This window comes from Trachypithecus francoisi, unplaced genomic scaffold (genome assembly GCF_009764315.1).
Source record: "Trachypithecus francoisi isolate TF-2019V2 unplaced genomic scaffold, Tfra_2.0 Lachesis_group15, whole genome shotgun sequence".
In the NCBI taxonomy this organism is placed as follows: Eukaryota; Metazoa; Chordata; class Mammalia; order Primates; family Cercopithecidae; genus Trachypithecus; species Trachypithecus francoisi.
Window position 1 is genome coordinate 81702804 of NW_022681460.1, and position 24282 is coordinate 81727085.

General features: G+C 41.2%; 1 protein-coding gene across 3 annotated transcripts in view; it reads right to left on the bottom strand.

Moving 5' to 3' along the window:
* Nucleotides 1-12843: 12843 nt before the first annotated feature.
* The window catches only part of MYB (MYB proto-oncogene, transcription factor), a 38173-nt gene continuing 26734 nt past the window's right edge, over nt 12844-24282 (bottom strand). For all 3 annotated transcript variants that reach the window (XM_033235387.1, XM_033235389.1, XM_033235386.1), the window contains one exon: nt 12844-14149. In XM_033235387.1, coding sequence (XP_033091278.1) covers nt 14033-14149 — 117 coding nt within the window. In that variant the 3' untranslated portion in view covers nt 12844-14032. The remainder of the gene's footprint in view (nt 14150-24282) is intronic.

Sequence of the window (24282 nt, forward strand, 5' to 3'; positions counted from 1 at the left end):
TAGGAAGAGGATGGAAGGAGGGAATTGTGGAGAAACTTAGTCAATTGTCTTGCAGTAGTCAGTCAGGAAAAATTCTACTCCACCAAAATCTGTTATTGATGTAGTACTTTATTCATGGATTTCCCTGTGGACATGATTACTGGGACTTTAGCTCAAGAAAAAAAAAAAAAAAAAGAAAAGAAAAGAAAATGAGGGCCTCTGATACTAGTTTGTAAAAACAAGAAAAAAGAAAAAAAAATTTGGCTGGGTGCAGTGGCTCACGCCTGTAATCCCAGCACTTTGGGAGGGCAAGGAGGTCAGGAGTTCAAGACCAGCCTGGCCAGCATGGTGAAACCCCATCTCTACTAAAAATAAAAAATTAGCTGAGTGTGGTGGCATGTGCCTGTAATCCCAGCTACTCGGGAGGTTGAGGCAGGAGAATCACTTGAACCCGAGAGGCAGAGGTTGCAGTGAGCCAAGATCATGCCACTGCACTCCAGACTGGGTGACAGAGTGAGACTCTGTCTCAAGGAAAAAAAAAAAAAAATTCAAAAATTAAGCCCACATCAAAAACAATCCTGTCACCCTATTGGTTATGAAGATAATATGAGGTTGTAACCATTTTGAGACACAGAGGGTGCTCTTAGTGGGCATGTAGACTTGTGTGGGCAAAGGCAACAGCAACTGAGCCATGGAAATGAAGACTAAAGGGGAAATTGTGCCATCAGAATCACCGCAGCATCCCAGCTAACCAACCTACCAGCTCAAGGCCTGAGTATTGTTGCTGCCGAAACCCTTTGTGTTTCTCCCACACTTCTCTTTGTGTCCTTACAGAAAGGCCCCGTTAGCTGAGACCACCTGAGTCTGAATGTGTCTCGGGTCTTTGCAATCTTCAGTAGCTCAAATAACTGGAAGTGGAGACCTCTAATTCTAAGGTGGGCTAGTACTCTGGACACGGTATGTGTGTGCGGGGGGCAAAGGAAAGAGCTATATAATCTTCACTCACACCTCCACAGCCTTCCTCCTGGGAATTATGAGGACTGTAGATACATGAGAGGCAATCTAATTTCATAGGTGATTAAATAGGCCTGTGTTTATAGCCAGTGGCAATAAGAACCAAGCAGGAACCTAAATCTGACTCCTGATGAAGCTCACTTTTTACTCTTCTTTTTATCTATCAAGCAGTGCACAAGCTCTCTCTCTCTGTCTCTGTCTCTCTCTTCCTGCCCCCATACAACTCATCCATCTTTCCAAGTGAGCATTCTCTCCCTGTTTTCCAGCTGACCTAGTGATGACAGACCTTGGCAAAATGCTATTTATTTATTTATTTATTTATTTTGAGACGGAGTCTGGCTGTGTCGCCCAGGCTGGAGTGCGGTGGCCGGATCTCAGCTCACTGCAAGCTCCGCCTCCCAGGTTCACGCCATTCTCCTGCCTCCGCCTCCCAAGTAGCTGGGACTACAGGTGCCCGCCTCGTCGCCCGGCTAGTTTTTTGTATTCTTTAGTAGAGATGGGGTTTCACCGTATTAGCCAGGATGGTCTCGATCTCCTGACCTTGTGATCCGCCCGTCTTGGCCTCCCAAAGTGCTGGGATTACAGGCTTGAGCCACTGCGCCTGGCCCAAAATGCTATTTAAAAGAGGGATTTTCAGAAGGCTAGGAAGCCCTGGGCTCAGTGATTTCTATGGGCCACTACAGTATTCCATGCTTCCCTTTTGTAGGATTCATACCCACTCTTGAGGTCATGTATTTCTCTCTCGAGTGTATGCTCCATAAGGACAGATATTGTTTGTCTTATTCACTGCTATATCTCAGCATCTAACACAGATGAAGTACCAGCATAGAATCTGCCAGAATTTCATTATCTGCTCAACAAACACATACAAAGGACTTACTATAAGCTAGACACTGCGCCCATGGAAGATGGTAACGGTACAGTGGTTCTCAAACTGTGGGTCCTGGACCAACGGTATCAACGTCACCTGGGAATTTGTTAGAATTACAAATGCTCAGGCCTCATCCCAGACCGACAGAATCAGAAACTGAGGCGTTGGCACCAAAAATCTGTGTTTTCACAAGCCCACCAACTGATTGGATGCATGCTGACGTTTGAGAACCACTATGCAGGATTGCCCCAATTATTTATTATAATTGTCCACATTCTCTCCTCCAGTTGGAAGAAGTCTAGAGCACCCAGCACATGGGTATTGCCACAAGCTCTTAGTTCCATAGTTCTCAGGCCCGGTTGCACTTCAGAATCACCTGGGATGCTTTCCAAAATTACCAGGGGCTGGGTTTCTCCCCTTGAGATTCTGCTTCAGTCGGTCCTGGGTGTGGCCTGGGCATTAATTTTTTTTTTTTAAGTTCTTCAGGTGATTCTAATACACAGCTAAGATTAAGAATAACTGAGGTAGCTGGAAGACTACAAAGGGAATGAGAAATTGAAACTGAACACACTGAAGGAAGCCAAAGTATTAGGTTGAGGCACATGAAGGTGACCACATATTGTAGGTCAAATCAGTCAAATATTGGCAATTTAACCTACCAGATGTTCTCAACTCCCAAAGAGAAGCAGTCATGGTGTGTAGCCAACAAAAGAACCTAGGTAACAGAAAAATCACGGCTGGGTGCGGTGGCTCACGCCTGTAATCCCAGCACTCTGGGAGGCCGAGGCGGGTGGATTACCTGAGATCGGGAGTTCAAGACCATCCTGACCAACATGGAGAAACCCTATCTCTACAAAAAATCCAAAATTAGCTGGGCATGGTGGAGTATGCCTATAATCCCAGCTACTCAGGAGGCTAAGGCAGGAATCGCTTGAACCCAGGAGGTGGAGGTTGCAGTGAGCCGAGATTGCACCATTGCACTCCAGCCTGGGCAACAAGAGCAAAACTCCGTCTCAAAAAAAAAAAAAGAAAGAAAAGAAAAATCATAAGCTCACTTACACTGTTTAACTGAAGCAGAATCCATTATCTTCACCACTAATACTGCTATTGTGATTTTTGATTACTTTTCTTCTAGGGCTGGGGTCACAAACTTTTTTCTGTAAAGGGCCAGATAGTAAATATTTCAGGTTTTGGAGGCCACATGGTCTCTGTTACAACTATTTCACTCCACCATAGCAGCGGAAAACTAACCATAGATAATATGGGAAATAAAAGGATGTGGCTGTGTTCCAATAAAACTGCATTTATTAAAACAGAAAGTGGGCCAGATTTGGCCAGGAGCTATCATTTGCCCACCACTGATCAACAGTATTGGTTTTTCACAAGAACGTTAGAAAGTAGATGTAAGTTGTTTTAGACTTTTGCATGATGAAACAGCTGACCAGTTGGCTTGTGATATGAACTAGCTGTAAGACATACAGAAAGCTTCCTGATGTTGCATAGCATTTAAGTGACACAGCTGAGTATTGCTGGGTTCCTTCCACTCCCATTTAAGCAGAAATTCTGAGGCTTGGGGATAGAGATGGGAGGAGACCCAAAGTGTGGAAATGCCTCCCTTCCTTTACTTGGTGTTTAGCAAATGCTATCATAGGCATTACCTTCATGAGCCTTCAAACAAATGCTCTAAAATCACTGTAGTTTTGTTACCAGTGGAGGGTGTTCAGGTTCTTGGTGTCTTGGACAAAGAATTGGACAAAATGCGCAAATAAGGCAAGGAAAGAATGAAGCAACAAAAGCAGAGATTTAATGAAAATGAAAGCATACTCCACAGGGTCAGAGCAGACCTGAGCAAGTGGCTCAGGAACCCAGTTACACCATTTTCTGGGACTTAAATACACTCTAATGGTTTCCCATTGGTTACTTGGTGTACACCCTATGTATATGAAGTGGTGGCCCATGATCAATCTGATTGGTTGTGGGAGGGGACCAATCAGGCTGAAGTGAAGTTACAAAGTCATACTCCTATGCAAATGAAGACTTGACCCATGACCAACCTGATTGGTTGCAGGAGGGAACCAATCAGAGGTACCTTCAATATTTCATCTGCCATGTGGAAAAAGTTGGGGGATTGTAAAGGGAGTAGCCTCTGGTCCTTTTGATAGTTGGGCATGGCAGGTTGGGGGTTTTCCTTTTGATTTATTTCTAGGAATTAATTGTGAATCAGCCCTAGGTTCCCTGCCTCTAGACCCTATTCTCCTGCCTGTTTCCCATATCTTCATGACTTCATTTACTCAGAGATAATTAGAGTTGGAGGGAATCTATGGCTGAGCTGATCCCAACTAATTTATAGCTGAGCAAGCAGAGACCCACAGAGATGAAGTGGTTGACCATAGTAACACACGTAGGGTGGAGGTGAGACCACTCACAGATGCTCAACCACATTCATACATGGATTGTCTGAATATTTACTGAGCACTTATGTCATGCTGGGCATTGGGTTAGACACTAAAGGAAAAAGGGAGTTTCCACCCTGAAAAAGTTCAGACATGCATTAACCCATGAGCCACAGTTAAGCATGCGGCTCTGAGTGTCTGGAGACAGTGGACAAAGGTTTTGGGGAGCAGAACACCTGCTGGTTTCATTACTAATGAATGTTAAGGGGCCGGGTGCAGTGGTTCAGGCCTGTAATCCCAGCACTTTGGGAGGCTGAGGCAGGTGGATCACTGGAGATCAGGTTTTCGAGACCAGCCTGGCCAACATGGTGAAACCCTGTCTCTACTAAAAATACAAAATTATTCGGGCACGGTGGCACACGCCTGTAATCCTAGCTACTCAGGAGGCTGAGGCAGGAGAATTGCTTGAACCCGGGAGGCAGAGGTTGCAGTGAGCTGAGATCTCACCACTGCACACTCCAGCCTGGGTGACAGAGTGAGACTTTGTCTCAGAAGAGAGAGAGAGAGAAAAAGAAACCTAAGGGGTTCTTTCTGAAATTTCTGCTGGTTAATTTCCAAGCTTTTCCTTTATTTTATGGTATCAATTATAAGACCCTATGGGTTTATTTATTTATTTATTTATTTATTTATTTATTTTTTGAGACGGAGTCTCGCTCTGTCACCCAGGCTGGAGTGCTGTGGCGGATCTCAGCTCACTGCAAGCTCCGCCTCCCGGATTCATGCCATTCTCCTGTCTCAGCCTCCCGGGTAGCTGGGACTACAGGCGCCGCCACGTCGCCCAGCTAGTTTTTTGTAGTTTTTAGTAGAGACCGGGTTTCACCGTGTTAGCCAGGATGGTCTCGATCTCCTGACCTCGTGATCCGCCCGTCTCGGCCTCCCAAAGTGCTGGGATTACAGGCTTGAGCCACCGCGCCCGGCGACCCTATGGGTTTAATAAGGTTTCAACAAAAGAAAAATCAGACCATGTTAAAGACACAGTCTGATGTCAGAAATGGTAAAAGATGAAAAAGAATATGTTAAAGAAATATGGTTATTAATAAAGCAAATTTGAAACAAGCCTGTTTCTTAGTACATCTGGGAGTATCCAAGAAAATATTACTCTGCCAGTAACTTTATATATATGTTATATATTGTTTATATGTAAACATATATGCTGTATATGTAATACATATTTGTTTTGAATTCTGTCTTGCTTGCAGAGGAGGTGCTCAATAAATATTTGTTGAATAAATAAATGAGTTATAGGCTCCTGACAAATAATCTCTTACCTGTTGTTTTCTTTAACTTGTATATTTATGCCCCTTATTTGCTGATTCATTGTCATTTAGTGAAATTTCCTGATGGAGTGGCATTCGTTCCTATTTTCAGTCATGGTATTTAACCAGAATACATGTTCCTAATGTCTTTCATTTTGGAATATTTGAAATGGGGAAGGAAATAAACCTGGGATGTTCAAAGTAAGACCAAACTGGCGAGTACCCTAACCAACGACCACTTTCCAGGGGGCTTCAGGTCATACACTGGGCACTGAGTGCCTTGACTTGGAAACCGACCGAGAAAGGGAAGGGAGTTGTCTGTCCATCGTTAGCTATTTAGGACCATTAAAGAATAGGTGGATGGATTTGTCTTCTTTAGAAAAATGACCAAATGAAAACAAATCCTGAGTCTATCATCTGCCCCCAAACACAGGTGAAGGGTGATTTGTTAACTTAAAAGTTCATTTCAGAGGATGTTTTCTAGCAGGAAAACCTCACAATTATATCGTTGGTATTCCAATGTCTCTGGGCTACTAAAGCTTTCTTTCAATTTTGTCTTTGATCTGAGGTTCTCCCTGGGCTTTGTAACTATATACAGGATTAAATACTTAACTCCATTTAAATAGAAATCCCAAAGCACAGAGGAGTAAAGTGATTTGAAGTAAGGGTTTTTGGCAAGTTGATTAGAGACTGGTTTAGAACCAAGGATTTCTGAATGAAAAGTGTTTTTTTGTTTGTGTTTTTTTTTTTTTTGCTCTTGTTTTGTTTATGTGCTTAACTTCTTGAGATATAAATTTCCTTATGACAGATCATATGCAACTGAACCATATTTCTAAAGAGGTTTAGATATATACAAAATTATGTTTCCCCATATACTATAAAAATCAAACAAAAGATGGATCAGAGGCCAAGGCTAGCCTTCATTAATACCAACATCTGGAACATAATAATTCTCTGGATTTAAGAAAATCTACTTATAGTTAGGGTCTTAATATTTTTCTAATACTCTATAGACAAATGGGCATTTTAATTAAAAATTATGGGCCCCACAGGAATTGAAAGCTCTTGGGGAGTGTTTAGATAGAAAACACAGGGTTGGGGGGAGTAAGGCAGGGTGTTTTAGTGTGGTCCTCTCAGACCACCTGCATTAGAATCAGCTGCAAGCTCGTTAAACACTCCTAGGCCTACACCTGACTCATAAATCAGACTCTCCGAGGGTGAGGTCAAGAATCTCCATTTTAAACAAATTTCCAATGTGTTTCCGAGAATCATTGACTCTACAAATGCATTCTAGATTAAAGAGTAAAAGAAAATATAAAATTAAGCTAAGAACACCTTCAAGAACAAATATTGGCAGAATTTCTTAATGACCAAAATATCAAAATATAATCAAGGATTATTCCACATGAAAAATTCAATAGAAGATTTGCCTTTTGAAAATGATGAGGAAAGTTTTAGATAAATTATTGGTTGATAATATTCTGCTCTTAAAAGAGAAAAGTGTGTTAAGTAATCACTTCTTCCTGAACTAATTAGTGCTATAAGTATGGACTATAAAAGGTGAAAACAGCCCTTATGAACTTTGGATCAAAAGATATGTTTTCAATAAGATTTTTCTGGGATTAAAGCGCATTCTTTGGAAATTAAGAAGCAGTAGGAAATGCACTATGTACAATCCAATTAACTGAGTATAAGATTCAGGCTCTGCCAGGATATGGCCCTGCTAACCTAAGGTTTAATTTTATACTGTGTATGAAAAAGGGATTTGAACAAAATTATTTATATGAATCAGATATACATGAGTAATTTTATATCCCTGCCGAAACCATTCAATATCTCCCCATATCTCTATGGACAAAGTTCAAGCTCTATTTACAGTGCTTTTCTCTCTGGCCTCATATCTTTTTTTTTTTTCTCCAGGTTTCTCTTTCAGTTTCTCAAAACTCACCTCTCAGCCACCACCTTTCTTCTTTTCTTGCTCCCTCTTTCTTCTTCCCTAGCATATTGTGAGCACTTCATAAATATTGTGTCATTACTAATGATGTCATTACAGGTAATAGAGAAAGCAGACACACTTAAGGTACACTTTGCAGGTAGAATATTCAGGTCTTTCTGACCACTTGAGTGTAAGGAGGGTATTAAGGTAAAGAGAGAACCCAAGGATGACAAATATTTGGCTTGAGGAATGAAGAAATTAAGATAAGGGCCAATTACTGCTAATGAGAAAAAAGCATTTAAGTGATTATGAGTTCTGTTTTGTTCTTACTTAATCTAAGATGCTTATTTGGGGAAGATGTTAACATGGAATAGGCTGCAGGAGTCTTGAATTTCAGAGTGGGCTCAGGGGTGAAGAGATGGTATTTAAAACCACAGCACTGATGAAATCCTTTAGAAGAATGATGGAGAGAGAAGGAAGGACCACTTGAGGCCCAAAGTGAGGAAGAGCAGCAAACAGAGGGAACCAGTGAGAAGCAGGAAAACCAGGAGAGTCATGCCTGAAGCCAAGAGAGAAAAATGGTTCAAGAAAGAGGCGGTGTCAACTCTGTTGACTGCTGCCAATAAGTGAAGTAAAATGAGGCTGAAGAAGTGACTACAGGATTTGGCAAAATGGAGCTCACTGGTGACACTAAAGAGGCAGGCATGGCAGAGTGGGTGCAATGAAAGTTCATGTGGAGTGGGCAGCAGGGAGGTAACCTGGGGACGTGGGGACCTGCCATACAGAATTCTCTTAAGCAGTTTTGCTGAGGAGCAGATCAATGGGGGTGATATGATGGGGCATATAAGGGGATATTGTCCACTTGAGTCCAGGAGTTTGAGACCAGCCTGGGCAACATGGTGAAACCTCATCTCTACAGAAAATACAAAAATTAGTGGGGCTTGGGGGCGCATGCCATTGTCCCAGCTACTTGGGAAGCTGAGGTAGGAGAATCATATGAGCCCAAGAGGTGGAGGCTGAGGCTGCAGTGAGCCCTGATTGTGCCGATACTGATCAGCCTGGCATGACAGAGCATGACCCTGTCTCAAAAAAACAAAAAACAAAAAACAAAAAAAAAACTATACTGTTAAGGGAATATTGTCTTTCCTGCTGGGAGTTGTAGACCATGTTAATGTGATGCAATCATTGGGAGAGAGGAAGACAATGAAGATGTCGAGGAGAGAGAACGAGTATTCACAAGAAGAAGCCCCTGAGGATACAGAGGAATGACTTGCAGAGGCCAAATGGATGGGCCATTTCATGATTGTGGCCGGACATGCTCACCCATGCTAACAAGAGACAGACAGAGTAGGCATGCAGGTGTGGCTGTTGATGGCTTCTCTTTTCTCATTCGTGCATCAGTCAAAGTTGTCTGCTGGGACTGGGTAGAAATGGGATGGAGAGTTTGAGAGAAAGGGGTGTGAAACTGTTGTTTGGAGCATGGGAAAAAAATATACTAACTAGATATACTCAGGTAGTAGAATTGCCTGAGTGTCCACATACAATATATCATCATGAATTTAAAGATAAGTTGTTATATTTCGGTGTTTTTATTCAGCAAGTTTAAGATGTCACATCTTACTCTACTGTCCCTTCCAACTCTTGCCTGACTTTATCTGTCAGTCCTGCCTAGGTGTCAGTTCTGTAGGAAACCTGTCTTGTTCTTCCACGTCTAGTGGTGCTCTCCTGTGGTCTCTGTTATCCCTATTCTGATTATTTTGTAGTAACCTTTACTCATCTGCGTCTCCCATCTGAACATAAGCTCACAGAGGGCAGGGACTTTGATCTATGTTGTTCTGAGCTCTAACCCCAACTTCTGACACAGCACCTGGCACAAAATAGAGCCTCGACATGTACTAGTTGAATTAAAGAAATATAGTCTAAAGACAAATATCAAACAACCTCTTTAATTTCCACATTAGCATCAAGATTATTTTCTTTTCATTTCTCCTCCTCCTCCTCCTTCTTTTTCTTCTTCTTCAGATGGAGCATTCCTCTGTCGCCCACGCTGGAGTGCAGTGGCACAATCTTGGCTCACTGCAACCTCCACCTCACAGGTTCAAGCGATTCTCATGCCTCAGCCTCCCGAGTAGCTGGGAGTTACAGGCACGCACCATCACGTCCCACTAATTTTTGTATTTTTAGTGGAGACGGGATTTTGCCATGTTGGCCAGGCTGGTCTCGAACGCCTGACCTCAGGTGGTCCACCTGCCTTGGCTTCCCAAAGTGCTGGGATTACAGGCATGAGCCACTGCACCCGGCCAAGATTATTTTCACTGAATATTAATTTTAAAAAATTATTAACTGTTTATTACTAGAACACTAACAAGTCCCATAAGATTTACAATTTAGCTTCTTTTTGCTATAGGGAGCAAAGTTACTATGTATAATTGTATATAAGTAAACTTTCCTTTTGAAATTTATTTGTTTTCAGAGATGGGGTCTCTCTATGTTGTCCAGGCTGGTCTCAAACTCCTGGGCTCAAGGGATCCTTCCACCTCAGCCTCCCAAGTCGCTAAACTTTATTTTTACAAAGAGGTTTGTATTTTAGCTGACTTCCTTTCCTTAACTCTACCCTCTAAAAATGGTGACTAAGGAAGAACTGATTTTTATAATAGTAATGGTTGAAAGGAGAAAAATAAGCCCCAAAGTTGTAAGTATTTTAAGTGGAGTGTAATAGATCTGCACATCACATTTTTTTTGGATTAGAAAGCAGCAAGCTTAAGGAAAAATATGCCACCTACTTCCCACATACATATTTGCACAAGAAGGAGAAACATATTAACTAAAACATGTTAGAATGATTAGGAATATTTTGAGAAGATATAATTGAGTTTTAAAGTAAGTTTAACATAGAATAGTTTTAACACACAATTGGGGACATGGGTCTCGGAGGTATTCACTTCTCCATCGCTGGGTAACAGGCATTTTTCTCTAATTGATCATAAGTCATCATGGTGACTAATCAACAGGCACTGCAACGTTTTACAGAGATGCGAGAACGTATTTACTTGCAGAATCTTGACTTGAGATGCAATTTTATCTCCAGTGTAATTAAAATATAAGTAAAACGAAGCTTTGAGAGATTAAGTAAAACATACAAAGTCACGCGGCTGGTAAAGGGTAGGGTCTGAATTCAAATCAAGATTGGTGGCCGGGTGCGGTGGCTCATAGCTGTAATCCCAGCACTTTGGGAGGCTGAGGTGGGAGGATTGGTTGAACCCAAGAATTTGAGACCAGCCTGGGCAAGATGGCAAGACGCCATCTCTATTTAAAAAGAAAAAGAGGCCGGGCGCGGTGGCTCAAGCCTGTAATCCCAGCACTTTGGGAGGCTGAGGCGGGCGGATCACGAGGTCAGGAGATCGAGACCATCCTGGCGAACACTGTGAAATCCCGTCTCTACTAAAAAATACAAAAAACTAGCCGGGCGAGGTGGCGGGCGTCTGTAGTCCCAGCTACTCGGGAGGCTGAGGCAGGAGAATGGCGTGAACCCGGGAGGCGGAGCTTGCAGTGAGCTGAGATCCGGCCACTGCACTCCAGCCCCGGCGACAGAGCAAGACTCCGTCTCAAAAAAAAAAAAAGAAAAAGAAAATATGGGTCCCGCTTCAAAACTGATTTTCTTTCAATAAAGCAAGGCAGTGAGTCCCTTATTGGAAGCCCTGATGATATCTAATGTCTCTTTCAGTTCTAATATTGCATAATTTCTAAAGAAAGAAGGAAATGTATCCCTGGGCATCTCTCTTATCTTGAATTTTCAGTCCCATCTAGAGGCCGGGGACACATCAGTCTTCTCAGTGTCTCTCCTGTTCTCTGGATGGACATAGGCAGAAGCAACTTAACACATAGCAACTCACAAGTGCAGCCTTTCATTTAAGTAGTATATAATACTGTTTTCACTTATACTACCTGAATTCCTGCTGTAGAGAGTAGGATGATTTTCAAAATTGATCAGAACAATCAACGTTTTGGAGATGCTTGTGAACTGGGTGTTCTGTGAGTGTGAGTAATTGACCATAACAGCTAAATTTACACTCCTTTTCATGAAGTTAGGTTTTTAGTCTCTAGTTATTGGGTTGCAAGCGTGTTTGAAATATAAATATCTATTTCAGTTCTGTAAGATGTTGAGTTCACTCTTGTCATTAATAATTAAGTGATCTCTCAATCTAACTGTGTAACTGGCAGCGCACATTATCAGCAAGATGGGCATTCCACACACTACACAGCAAGCGTCACTGGACTATGGAAAGTGTACATAATAACAAACATTTGTGTAGTGCATTACTTAATAAAAGTTTCACTGTGGGAAAGAACTCATTGCTCAGATAAGGAAAAAAGGCTCAGAGATGTGAGTGACTTGTCTAAGTTCAAACTGCTAGTAAGTGGCAGAGTCAGCACTTGGCAAAATACTCAGAGACGGCACGAATATAAAGAGCTTCCTAACACTGGGAAGACGTGTCATGTCATCTATCAGCAGGACAGTAAAAGTCCACCAAATCGACTTAAAAACTAGTAATTAGGCGTAACAAATCCTTGGCTCTATGAACACCAAGTGTATCATGCCTATGAGAATTCAGAGTTGGAACAGAGTGAGTAAAGGAAATTTAAATGAATTTATGTTAAAAGGGGTATTACGGTATAGGGAAGAGAACACTAAGCTGAAGATGGAGCCAGCAGAGATTCATCTGTGAAATGGGGTTATTTTGAATGAACGACTCCGCATACCCATGAAGGCTCACAGGCTGGCTCCCATTCCGGGAGCTCCCTTGTCCTCCAGCTTCTGGTTGGTTCTGCCAATGAGGACCCCTGGGCAGAGATAGGAGAAACGGGGAAACAAAGTTAGGGTTTACCCTTGGCTCCCTCCCTGCGAGGTCTCCTTCGATGGCAGTGGTCTCATCAAAGGCTAGTGCTCCTCTCAAGGGCTCCTGCTTTCCTGACTGTCCCCCTCCAGGCGGCCTTCCAGGCGCCTTCAGGCCTGCATCCTGTGGCTCTCCTAGCCCCTGCCCACATCTGTGGTATCAGTACATTTGTGAATGAATCCCCCTTACAGCATCCCTACTCACATGCTGCTGGACACTGACTGATGCATTCTGGAAGAGATTCCTCGCTATCGTCCATGTGATTGTGAACTATTTAACTTGGTTTGCTTGCTCTTTCTTCTCCATTGTAACGATTCCTGGCTTCTTCACACAAAGTGCATATGGTGTGCAATTATTAGAGGAAAGTGCTTTGAGACTGCTCTATTTTTTTTAAAGTGTAACTGTTGTCCATAGTGACAAGTAAGAGAGAAAACAAAGGTAGGTAAAATAAGGGCACATCTTTATTTTGCTACAAGGCAGTAAGTACACCGTCATATCTCAAAAGTTCAGTGCTGGCCATCTTGCATCAAATGTTCTTAAGGCAGTGACTGGCTATCAACCACAGTTTTCTGTCTCCCCAGTTGCAAACACAGGATCCATGCAACAGTTCTGAGACCATACACTTAGAAACCACAGGGGATGCGGATTAAATGCAGAACTCCCAAATTATAAAACAGTCAGGCTACACTCAAAACAAAACATAGAACATCAACAACACAGATCTCCCAAAAAGAAGTGCAATGCATGCTTTTATAAACCAACAATAACCAAAAAAACCACAATAAAAAATGCAGAGTCTCCCAAACAAGTTTTCAAATGTATTACAAAAGGAAAAAAAATGTATATATATATAAAATTAAAAAGTCTGAAATACTAGTGCATAGTCAATTACCTAACACCAAGTTTCTTTTCTTTCCGTCCAAGCTCTACTGCCCTTCTGATACTAGCAGCATGTCTACAGGCTAAGACCATAGCAGCAAAAAACGTTTTTCATTTGGCATTTACAAAATTAAATTACTGAATAAAAATATAATTTTTTATAAAACTATTTCTTACAGTAATAATTTTTAAAGCAAGCTAACAGAAAACTCATAAAATGGTTTGGTACAATAAATGTACCTTCAATGTCATTAACCATAAATGAGCATTTACAATCTGGATTAATTGTCTCATGGTATTAAGTCTATACTTATAGTAATGCTTTTACTGATTTTTAAAAATATATGCATATATTTAGTGATCAAGAAAAGTGAAATACTGGAGTACCTTCTATGTGTAAAATTTCAAAAAACCCATCATAGGAAAAAATACTGATCTGTTGGATCCTTTAAAATACAGATAAATCATTTTATGTTTTTAAAAAAATCTGCATTAAGATATTAACAACTGGCTACAATTCATTACCTAATAATTTAGGTAAGACTGTTATTTATTTTTAAAAATCCTTTTAGTTGGGTGAAATCCAATAAGATTTCATTCAACTAAATGCACCTGGTGCTGCTCTCAACTGTTGTACCACAACAAAAATAGGTTCTTCTCCCATTCATGAAAAGTTTCATGTTGAGGAATGATATATCCCAAGTTAACTTGAAGTGTTCTGAAAACCATAATGCTTTTCTGGAAATGTCTCACATGACCAGCGTCCGGGCTGAGAATGCATTCACGTATTTACGAGCTTGACTGGAAGCTGTCATCTGCTCCTCCATCTTTCCACAGGATGCAGGTTCCCAGGTACTGCTACAAGGCTGATGGGGAAAGAGAGGGCAACAGAACGTCAGACAAGGAAGTTCATTTTATAGTCCCAGCAGGGCCAGCACTGACCAAGAGATGGCAAGTGGTTGACACCAGAAAGGCTTTGTCAGATAGAATCTTACCTCCCTGGCCCCCAGAAATCCGGTGTTCCTAAGGGATATGGATGATCAGAAATTATATGTTAAGAGGGAAAACCCATTCCAAGCAGCTTCATAAGATACAATCACATCTTCACATTTTAATGCCTTCTGACTATCAGGCAATTTTACAAAGCTGGAGACAGGAATGAACATTATTCTCCAGATACCTAAGGTGAGCTATGGCCACTTACTCACTAAGCAAACTGCTGAGTGCCTGAGCCACAGCGCAAAGCAGCTCATGCATGCACTGGAATTGATCAACACCTGCTAAGTGTTGTATATATGTTTTCACCAGTTACTTTAGAAATAGTTATCAGTATAGTTTAATTTTTTTGTTTGTCTCCAAGAGTCATGCTCTGCCATACCAGGCTGATCAGTATCGGCATAATCACAGCTCACTGCAGCCTCAGCCTTCTGGGCTCAAGTGATCCTCCTACCTCAGCTTCCCAAGCAGCAGGCACTACAGGCACGTGCCACCAAGCCCCCGCTAATTTTTGTATTTTTTGTAGAGACAGGGTTTCACCATGTTGCCCAGGTTCGTCTTGAACTCCTGGACTCAAGTGATCTGCCCATTTTGGCCTCCCAAAGTGCTGGGATTACAGACATGAAATCAGAATAGTTTAATTTTGAAAGATACACTAGAAGGCACAAGATGGACCTAATATCTAAGGACAGCATCTCCATGCCAGGGACAGTGGCACTTCACATTTCACATGCATTCTCTCATTAAAACACGAGGCTGGTTCATTCTCTCTCTAGACAGGCTAGAGAATGGAGACAGAGAACGGAGGTCACTTGCCCAAGGCCACTCTGTAGGTAAGTGGTGGACTGGCTTTGAACTTTGCTGTCTCCACCTCCTGCGGTGCCTCTGTGTTGCCTCAAATGCAAACATGTACTATTTATGCCCCACTTGGTTTCCAAAAGGATGTAAGATGATTACAAAAGAAATACAAGACAACAGAGTTTTAAAATGTGTATAAAGCAGAGTCATAGGGAAACAGATTTGGAAAAAATAAACACAGTTGGCTCTCCGCTTCTGTGGGTTCCATATCTGTGGGTTCCACATTTGTGGGATCCACATCCATAGATTCAATCAATGGCAGATCAAAAATATTCAGAAAAAAATAATTGCTGTGTATTAAACATGTATAGGTTTTTTCCTTGTCATTATCCCCTAACAATATAACAACTATTTCCATAGCATTTACATTGTATTAGCTATTGTAAGTAATCTAGAGATGATTTAAAGTATACAGGAATTAATGGGCACAATGTACGTTATTCTGGTGATAGATACACTCACAGCCTTGACTTTGACCACTATGCAATACATCCATGTAACAAAATTACACTTGTACCCCATGAATTTATACAAATAATTTAAAAAAATTATATGGGAAGATGTGGGTAGATTATATGCAAACACTATGCTATTTTATATCAGGGACTTGAGCATCCACAGACTTTGGTGTCCTTGCAGGTCCTGAAACAAATCCCCCATGGATACTAAGGAACAACTGGAACATGAAGATGGTATGAGATCTGCACACAAAACTCCTGCCATAAAGCACAGCGCCCCAGCTAGATGTAATCTCCCTCTTGACTCTGATCTCTCTAGCAGTCAATGCAGAGAGGGGAACAGAAACACAAACAGATGTAAGATTTGGTGCCAGTAGGCTCAAAAGGAAACCCGTGGGTTAGAAAAAGCACTATTCCTGGTATTGCTATCTGGAGGGATTATTTTCCATGGGACAAAAGAATAAGAAAGACCTTAGCTTTTCAGAGCCTCCAGTGTCCTTTATGAGACAGAATGGACACACGTGAAACAGGAGGAATAATAACAGGCAGTGTGTGCAGGCTTCTGGCGTTACCCAAGGGGAGAGGGGATGGGACACTGAGGAACTGTCCAGGCAATGCTGTGGGGAAAGGGTGAAAACAGCTAAGATTAGGGGAGAGGTGGAAACACAGCGATGTCATCCAGGGAGCGAGAAAGCAGGAAAGAGGCAGGAAGCTGCAATTTGTACATTGCCAGTGGGAGGGGATGTGTGTGTCTGGGGAGGAGCAGAGAGAGAAAGGGTTAAATGACAACATAAAACAAGCCCTCACGATATGCCCCCATGCCTCCAAGTGTTATTTATATAACTCCTCTCATTTAATTCTCACACAAAACACCTGTGGCATAGGTACCATTCACCGCATCCATTTTACAGACTAGGCAATTTGAAAGGAAGAGAGGACTTAGGCGCCATACTCAAGGTTACCGGGTAAGAAATGATGGAGCAAGAATGTCACCCACGGGACCACACCCCTATATTCAAGTTCTTATCAGGAACAATAAAAGGAACCTGGAAAATTGTGTGCTCAGGGTACCAGGGCCTTGGAATCCAGGAAAGTGTTGAGATGGGGTGTGACAGTCACCAGACTTCTTAGCAAAGAAATATAATTCTACTAAAACAAGGTACGGGTTACAGTGGTAGGGTTTCCTTGCCTAGTTGCTGGAACAGTTTCCTGACTTTGGGTTTGCAGTGTAATGTTCTAGCTTTTAAACTTTCCTAGGGCATAAAGCTTGTGCCATCTCCCCATTGATGTCAACAGCACTGTCTATGAATAGAAATGTTCACTCTGAAAACTCAGAGGCTCAATGTATAACTTGAAATACTACATAGCAGGATGGATTATCATAATATTTTCCAGGAACTGAGTATCTCAAAAATGACAAGACAAAGATAACAGACAGGTATTCTGAATTGCCTTCTATTCTGAATTTAATGTTTTCCTAAACAAAATTACCAGGGTAGTTACAGTATTTGAAATAATTCTGAATAAATCATGTTTCTCTAGCCGCAAGCATGCAGGTGAAACACATAGCTCTCTGGTGTCTATCTGTCCATACAAATTCCCACAACATGAAACTGACACAGGAAACCAGTTAGAAAACAAAATTTAATGTTATCTTTTCAATTACTGAGCTTGCATTTGCAGTCGCTACAACAATGTGACATATTATAGCGACTACTTGAAGGTGAATAGTAAAATATGGTGAATACGAAGTACGATGCAGGGCTTACGGCAATGATTAGATGCACGTGGAGCCAAGAACTTGGCTCTTAAAGAACAAGTGACAAAACAGGAAGCAGAATAAAATATCTTAATATCATAATATCTTGTATGTAAATTTAAATTTACATAAAGATACACACAGAAAAGAAAAATACTTGAAACGAATGGAAGGCAGGGGAATGAAGGTGAGAATGGAAATGTGAGAACCAAGAAAGAAAGGATTGTTTCTGTTTTGCTCTGGTTAAGAATTTTTCCAAAGTCTTTAAAACGGCCTATTAGAATTTTTTTTTTTTTTCTATTTAGCTGGGCTTCAATCAATATAGAATTTTCTTTTCTATTTTTCTTTTTTTAGACATAGGGCCTCATTCTTTTGCCCAGGCTAGAGTGCAGGGGCATGATCACAGCTCCCCCAAACTCCTGGGCTCAAGCGAGCCTCCCACCTCAGCCTCCTGAGTAGCTGGGACTAGAGGCGTGTGTCACCATGCTCAGCTATATTTTTTAAAAAAATTTTTTGTAGAGGGGGTGGGTCTCGCTATGTTGCCTAGGCTGGTCTCAAACTCCTGGCCTCAAGTGATCTTCCTGCCTTGGCCTCTCAAAGTGTTGGGATTAAGGATAAGCCACTGCAACAAGCCAGAATTAATTTTCTAAACGTGTAAATTAAATGTTATGTTAAAACAATTTTACGCGTGCTATTACTATGCTTCCTGTTAAAAGTCAAGTTCTCTGTCTTTTTTGTTTTTGTTTGTGAGAGAGGGTCTTGCTCCTTGCCCGGGCTGGCATGATCACAGCTCACTGCAGCCTCCATCTCCAGGGTTAAAGTTGATTCTCCAACCTCAGCCTCCTCAGTAGCTCGGACTACAGGCAGGTGCACACTACACTTGGCTAATTTTTGTATTTTTTGTAGAGACAGGGTCTCACTGTGTTGCACAGGCTGGTCTCAACCTCCTGGACTGAAGTGATCCACCTGCGTCGGCCTCCCAAAGTGCTGGGATTACAGGCATGAGCCACTACACCTGGCCTAAAAGTCAAGTTCTGAACCTTTGTAATATAGTCCTTAGGTTGACTCAGAATTCCCAAAGTCAGTTCAGGAGAATCTAGTACTAAGTATTATCAACTGAATGTATTTTCAACTTGAAATTTGACCGTGTTGCTGTGAGATCCCCTACATGGCTCATCACTTTATTCATATTTAGCTCTTCCTCCAGGACTAGGTATTTAAAAATGAGATCACTATAAAGAAGGTACCATATATTTGTAATCAGAGTTCTGAGAGACCTTTCCAAATAGTTAGCTTCTCCTAAGTCAAAAGAGAATTTACCAAGAAACAAATAAAAATGAAATATCCAAATTCCAGAAAGCATAGCATTTCTGAGTCATATATTCCATGAAGCTCAGAGCTAGGGCAGCCAAGATGACTTGGAACGCCTGATTCTCCCAGTACAGACAAACACCAGGATGTGGTAGCCACCGTGTACAAGAACCACTGTGTGTAGGAACAAAAAGGCCACCAAGCATGACCGAGGGAGCTCCTTTTCTGCACCAGGAAAGCACAAGACAAGCACATCTTACCACAAGAAATGAAACAAACCGGTCAGAGTAGACATATGCCTATGCTGTGAAAGTCAAGGAAGATCAGAAGATTGAGTACTTTGGTACAAAAAAAAAAGAAATGCTCCCTTTCTCCCATCTTACCTGAAGCCTGGGGCCCCATGCCAACTTTTCATGCAGACAGAATTATTTTGACAAAGGAAGATTAATGTCTTTGTGCTGGAAGAATATTTTTAAATACTGTCATACATAATCTTTGCAAATTCTCCTTGTTCTCTCTCCATAAACTTTAGTTTCATTTACACTAAAGAAATGCTGAGAATTACGGGTTTCTGCATATGAATTCTTGTGAAGTTACTAACCCATGGTGCTCTTGCAGACATGTCACTCTATCATAATTCATTTCAACATTAATAATCCTACCCACACATCCTCCTCCTGTGGCCGGGGAGTCATCTCGCTTATCCTGTAATGTGCCTTTAATTGCCCCTGGGCAGAAGTGAACTATAAACAGTCTGTCAAAGCTTTAACTGGGATATCCTGTTAAAGCACTTTAAATAAATATTGCCATCCTTTGTAGAAAACAGAAGAAATAAAAAGAAACAAGACCATGTCCACAGGTGGTTTTCTGTCAGAATTAGATGATCTTCACATTTTCATTCAGAACATGAATAGTTTTTTCATCAAGCTGAACAAAAACGGTTCTTATTATTACATTCATACAGCAACTTCACCCAGTATCTGCTGGCTTCAAAAGCCTTGACAAATTATGTGTTTTACAATTTGCTGACCTAATAAGAAACTTGTATAAACTGAAGAAAAAAAAAAAAAGGTAAAACCAAAGCAACTCATCAGATGGTATTATGTTTTTATTATGTTTTGTTTTAAAACAATAAGCAGCCATCAATGGTATCTAAAACAGTAAAAATAAGAATTTTCTGCTTATTCTATTTCACCTATCTGAAAAAAAAAATACTTACTCTGGACTAAAATTCTAAAAATGAGAATTCCTTCCCAAAGGGATATCTTGAAAAAATGGATCAGTTATAAGAGAGACTGTAGAAATCTTTAGTTGTCTCTTGAAAGTCAGGGATAAGCTTAAACTGAAATGTTGCTAAGGTAAGGTTAATGGTTACCTAACTTTTCTCGAGAGTAAATGCTTCCTTAGGTTGGCACAAATCAATTAAATGCCTCCAACTTCAGCACTGCTGATTTTCTACAGAAAATAATCTTAAAAGTTAGGGAATTAAAAGTCGAGATGGTGACTAGAAGTTGCCTCATCCACCAACGCCTCCACTTCCCAAGCCTAAATTAACAATTGCAAATGTGGATGGATGTGGATGGACCTTTCCCAAATTTGGAGTTTGTCCCAGATGTCTCTAGAGGTCTCTTCACCTTAAATGTTGATAGACTTTCTAAGTTTATATCATATAGCCTAGGGTGGCACAACTTTTTGCAATATTCTTTTCCTTAGTCACATATGAGTTCCAGACTACTAAAGATTAAGACCAGAGCCAAATTGCTCTAAAGCAATTCTCTCTTTGCTGGCCTGCCCAAGGAAGATTTTATCTCAATGTTTATTCTCTCTAAGTGTCACCAAACAAAACAAATGAAAAATCCACATCTCAAAATGTCTGGGGCAGGGCATTCTGACTCTGAGCTCAACATAGCTTCTCCCTTCACTTAGCCCTTCTCAGTTCAACCCAAAAGCTGTACACAGAAAAGCTGCTTAATTTATAACATTTTTTGAAAGCAGGTCACTGAATTACTACTGACAGCTATGTGAATTTCTGCCAGGGTAAGTGGAAAAAAGTGACCAGAAGGGAGAACCAAATGAGTGTGCAGGCATCCAGGGGAGCGGGTCAGCACAGCACACTAAATGAAAAAGGCTCAGAAAGGTCTCTGTCATGTGCAGACGGTTTCCATGTCTGCTTAAATGCCAACACGAGCAGCAGAAAAATAGAGAAAACCAGTAAATCAGTTGCTTCATCTCCATCATACCGCAAGGTCTGACTACCTTTATTTCAAGGAATCAGTTGAATCAGCTCTCTCTTTTGCTGACCCACTGACACAGTTCTGTAGGAGTGGGACAGGGAATAGCATGCCAGAGGAAATAATATACCACAATGAAAAAAACAAAACAACAACAACAAAAAACAAAAAACCACCCTGGCCTTTGATGAGGGCTTCTTGCCTGCATTTCAAGGACAGGGATTATGTGGAGCCTCTGCCTAATACACCACCGGTGTACAGTGGCAAGTGTGCCGCCATCTTGAAAGCAATATTATATCCATTTGATCTTCACAGTAACCTGTGTGATGCGTGAAGGATATTCCATGGTCCCGAACTTATAGTTTGCTTAATTTTGTTCACTTGATGAATTAAAGTCATGCCATTTGAAAATGGTGGAGTCGGCTGGGCGCGGTGGCTCAAGCCTGTAATCCCAGCACTTTGAGAGGCCGAGACGGGCGGATCACGAGGTCAGGAGATCGAGACCATCCTGGCGAACACGGTGAAACCCCGTCTCTACTAAAAAAAAAATACAAAAAACTAGCCAGGCAAGGTGGCGGGCGCCTGTAGTCCCAGCTACTCGGGAGGCTGAGGCAGGAGAATGGCATAAACCCGGGGGGCGGAGCTTGCAGTGAGCCGAGATCGCGCCACTGCACTCCAGCCTGGGCGACAGAGCGAGACTCTGTCTCAAAAAAAAAAAAAAAGAAAAGAAAGAAAGAAAATGGTAGAGTCTAGCCTGGAACCCAGGTTCTGTTGCCCCCATATGCTTGTTTATTATACTGCTTATCAATGCCTATAAGGCAAAAAGGATTTGCCTTATTTTTTGAAAAATATAAAAGTTCATAAACAACATAAAGATAGAAGCAATCTAAAACACACTGAATCGAAAGCTAAGGAGAGTATCAACTGCTAGCAATATTCTAAAATTCTTTGATGCTGTGCAGATGTGTTTAAATAATAATGGCTGGAGAAATTTCTTTAACTTAAATTTCTTGTTTTAAAAAAGTCAGGCCACGGGCAAGCCAAGTCAGGAAATTAAAATTTAAGGCTGTCATTCTGTGGTTACGAAAAAGAGGAAAGTGAGTGAGTAGAAAGCCTATGAACACATCTTTTACCCTTGGGTTTTAAATAGGAATAAAAGCAAATTATAATTTAAGAGAAAAATACAGAAGTTCAGAAGGCTTATAACTTAAAATACAGTTTTTGATCTACCAATAAAAATGTCTACCTTAAGAAAAGTTGATTAGCATAATGTGCGTATTTCAAAACATAAAGGAAATGGAAAGCATGCTGAGGAAAGCAGACAACTCTTTTCTCCTTGCTGAGGAGGGAGCTGTGTGTCTGCCTCGGTCTCTCTCGGGTAACTACTGAATGGTGGAATCCAGCAGCATTCCACAGTGCCTTTCCTGCCACAAATGCACGCTTTCTAGGCTGAATGTTTTCACTACTTACTCATGTGTGACCATTTTATAAGCTTCTATACTCTATCCTCCACCCCACACAATGTGGAGAAAAGGCTGAATACTGACAATGATACGACATGAAAATCTCATATATTCTGAGCCACATGAAAGACACAAATATGAAAAAATCTCAGAACATTTTTATTATAAGAATATCCTGTTTGCTTTTACAATTTAAAATTAAAACAACTGTGAAAAAAATAAAAGAAACACAATGATTATAAGATTATGCAGCTGTTGCAAATTCCTTTTGGAAAAAGACTAAGTAATTAAAAAAAAAATAACATGACTGTACATAATGGCTTATAAAAGCCTCTATTTAAGCACTGTAGATTATAGATTAGGGGATACGTGGAGAGTTCCGGATTATTAAAATTCACTGAATCTTGGCTGGGTGTGGTGGCTCACACTTGTAATCCCAGTACTTTGGGAGTCTGAGACAGGCAGATCACCTGAGGTTGGGAGTTTGAGTCCGGCCTGGCCAACATGGTGAAACCATGTCTCTACTAAAAATACAAAAATTAGCCAAGTGTGGTGGCGGGCGCCTGTAATCCCAGCTACTTGGGAGACTGAGGCAGGGGAATCGCTTGGACCCAGGAGGTGGTGGCTGCAGTAAGCTGAGATTGTACCACTGCACTGCAGCCTGGGTGACAGAGTGAGACTCTGTCTCAAAAAAAAAAAAAAAAAAAAAAAAAAAAAATTTGTATCTCAATGACAACCCATATAACAATGGGCAGACTTAGCACCCTGATTTTGGTGTCTATGTACCATTTCTCACTAAGACGATTCAGAGCACCATGGGGAAATGGCTGATTCCAGTAAGAGAGTAAGGAAATATGGCTATTAAATTAAAGCAACTTAAATTCATTCAAATTGAAAATTCTGTTCCTCAGCAGCACTTGCCATATTTCAAGTGCTCAAAAGCCACTGGCTATCATAGTGGATAGCAGCATATTAGACATTTCCTTCACATCACTGTAGAAGTTCTATTAGACAGCACTGGACTAGAGAGTAAAAGAGATTTAAGAGGCTTAACCAAATGCAATGTGTGAAATTGTTTCAATTTTGATTCTTTTTTGGATTAATGGGAAATTTAAATATACCAGAGAATGAGAAGATTAAAGAATTATTGTTAAATATGTAATGATGGTATTAGGTTATATATAAAAATGTCTATGTTTAGAGACCCATCTGGAAGTACATGAGAATAAAAAGTTATATTAGTTGGAATTTACTTTAAAATATTTCAGGCTGGACAGGGTGGCTCCTGCCTGTAATCCCAGCACTTTGGGAGGTCAAGGCAGAAGTATTGCTTGAGCCCAGGAGTTTGAGGCCAGGCTGGGCAACACAGGGAGACCTTATCTCTACAAAAAACCAAAACAAAACAAAACAAAAAACTAGCTGGACATGGTGGCATGTGTCTATATTCCTAGCTACTCAGGAGGCTGAGGTAGGAGGATTAATTGAGTCCAGGAGGTAGACTGTAGCAAGCCATGATCTTGCCACTGCACTCCAGCCTGGGTGATAGAGCAAGGCCTTGTCTCAAAAAAAAAAAAAAAACAACTGGCCGGGTGCAGTGCCTCACATCTGTAATCCCAGCACTTTGGGAGGCCGAGGCGGGCAGATCATGAGGTCAGGAGATCCAGATCATCCTGGCTAACACAGTGAAACCCTGTCTCTACTAAAAATACCAAAAATTAGCTGGGCGTGGTGACACGCGCCTTTAGTCACAGCTACTTGGGAGGCTGAGGCAGAAGAATCGCTTGAACCTGAGAGGTGGAGGTTGCAGCGAGCCAAGATCGTGCCACTGCACTCCAGCCTGGGTGACAGAACAAGACACTGTTTCAAAAAAAAAAAAAAAATTAAAATTTAAAAACAAAATTAAAACTTCATAAAAAAAGAGAT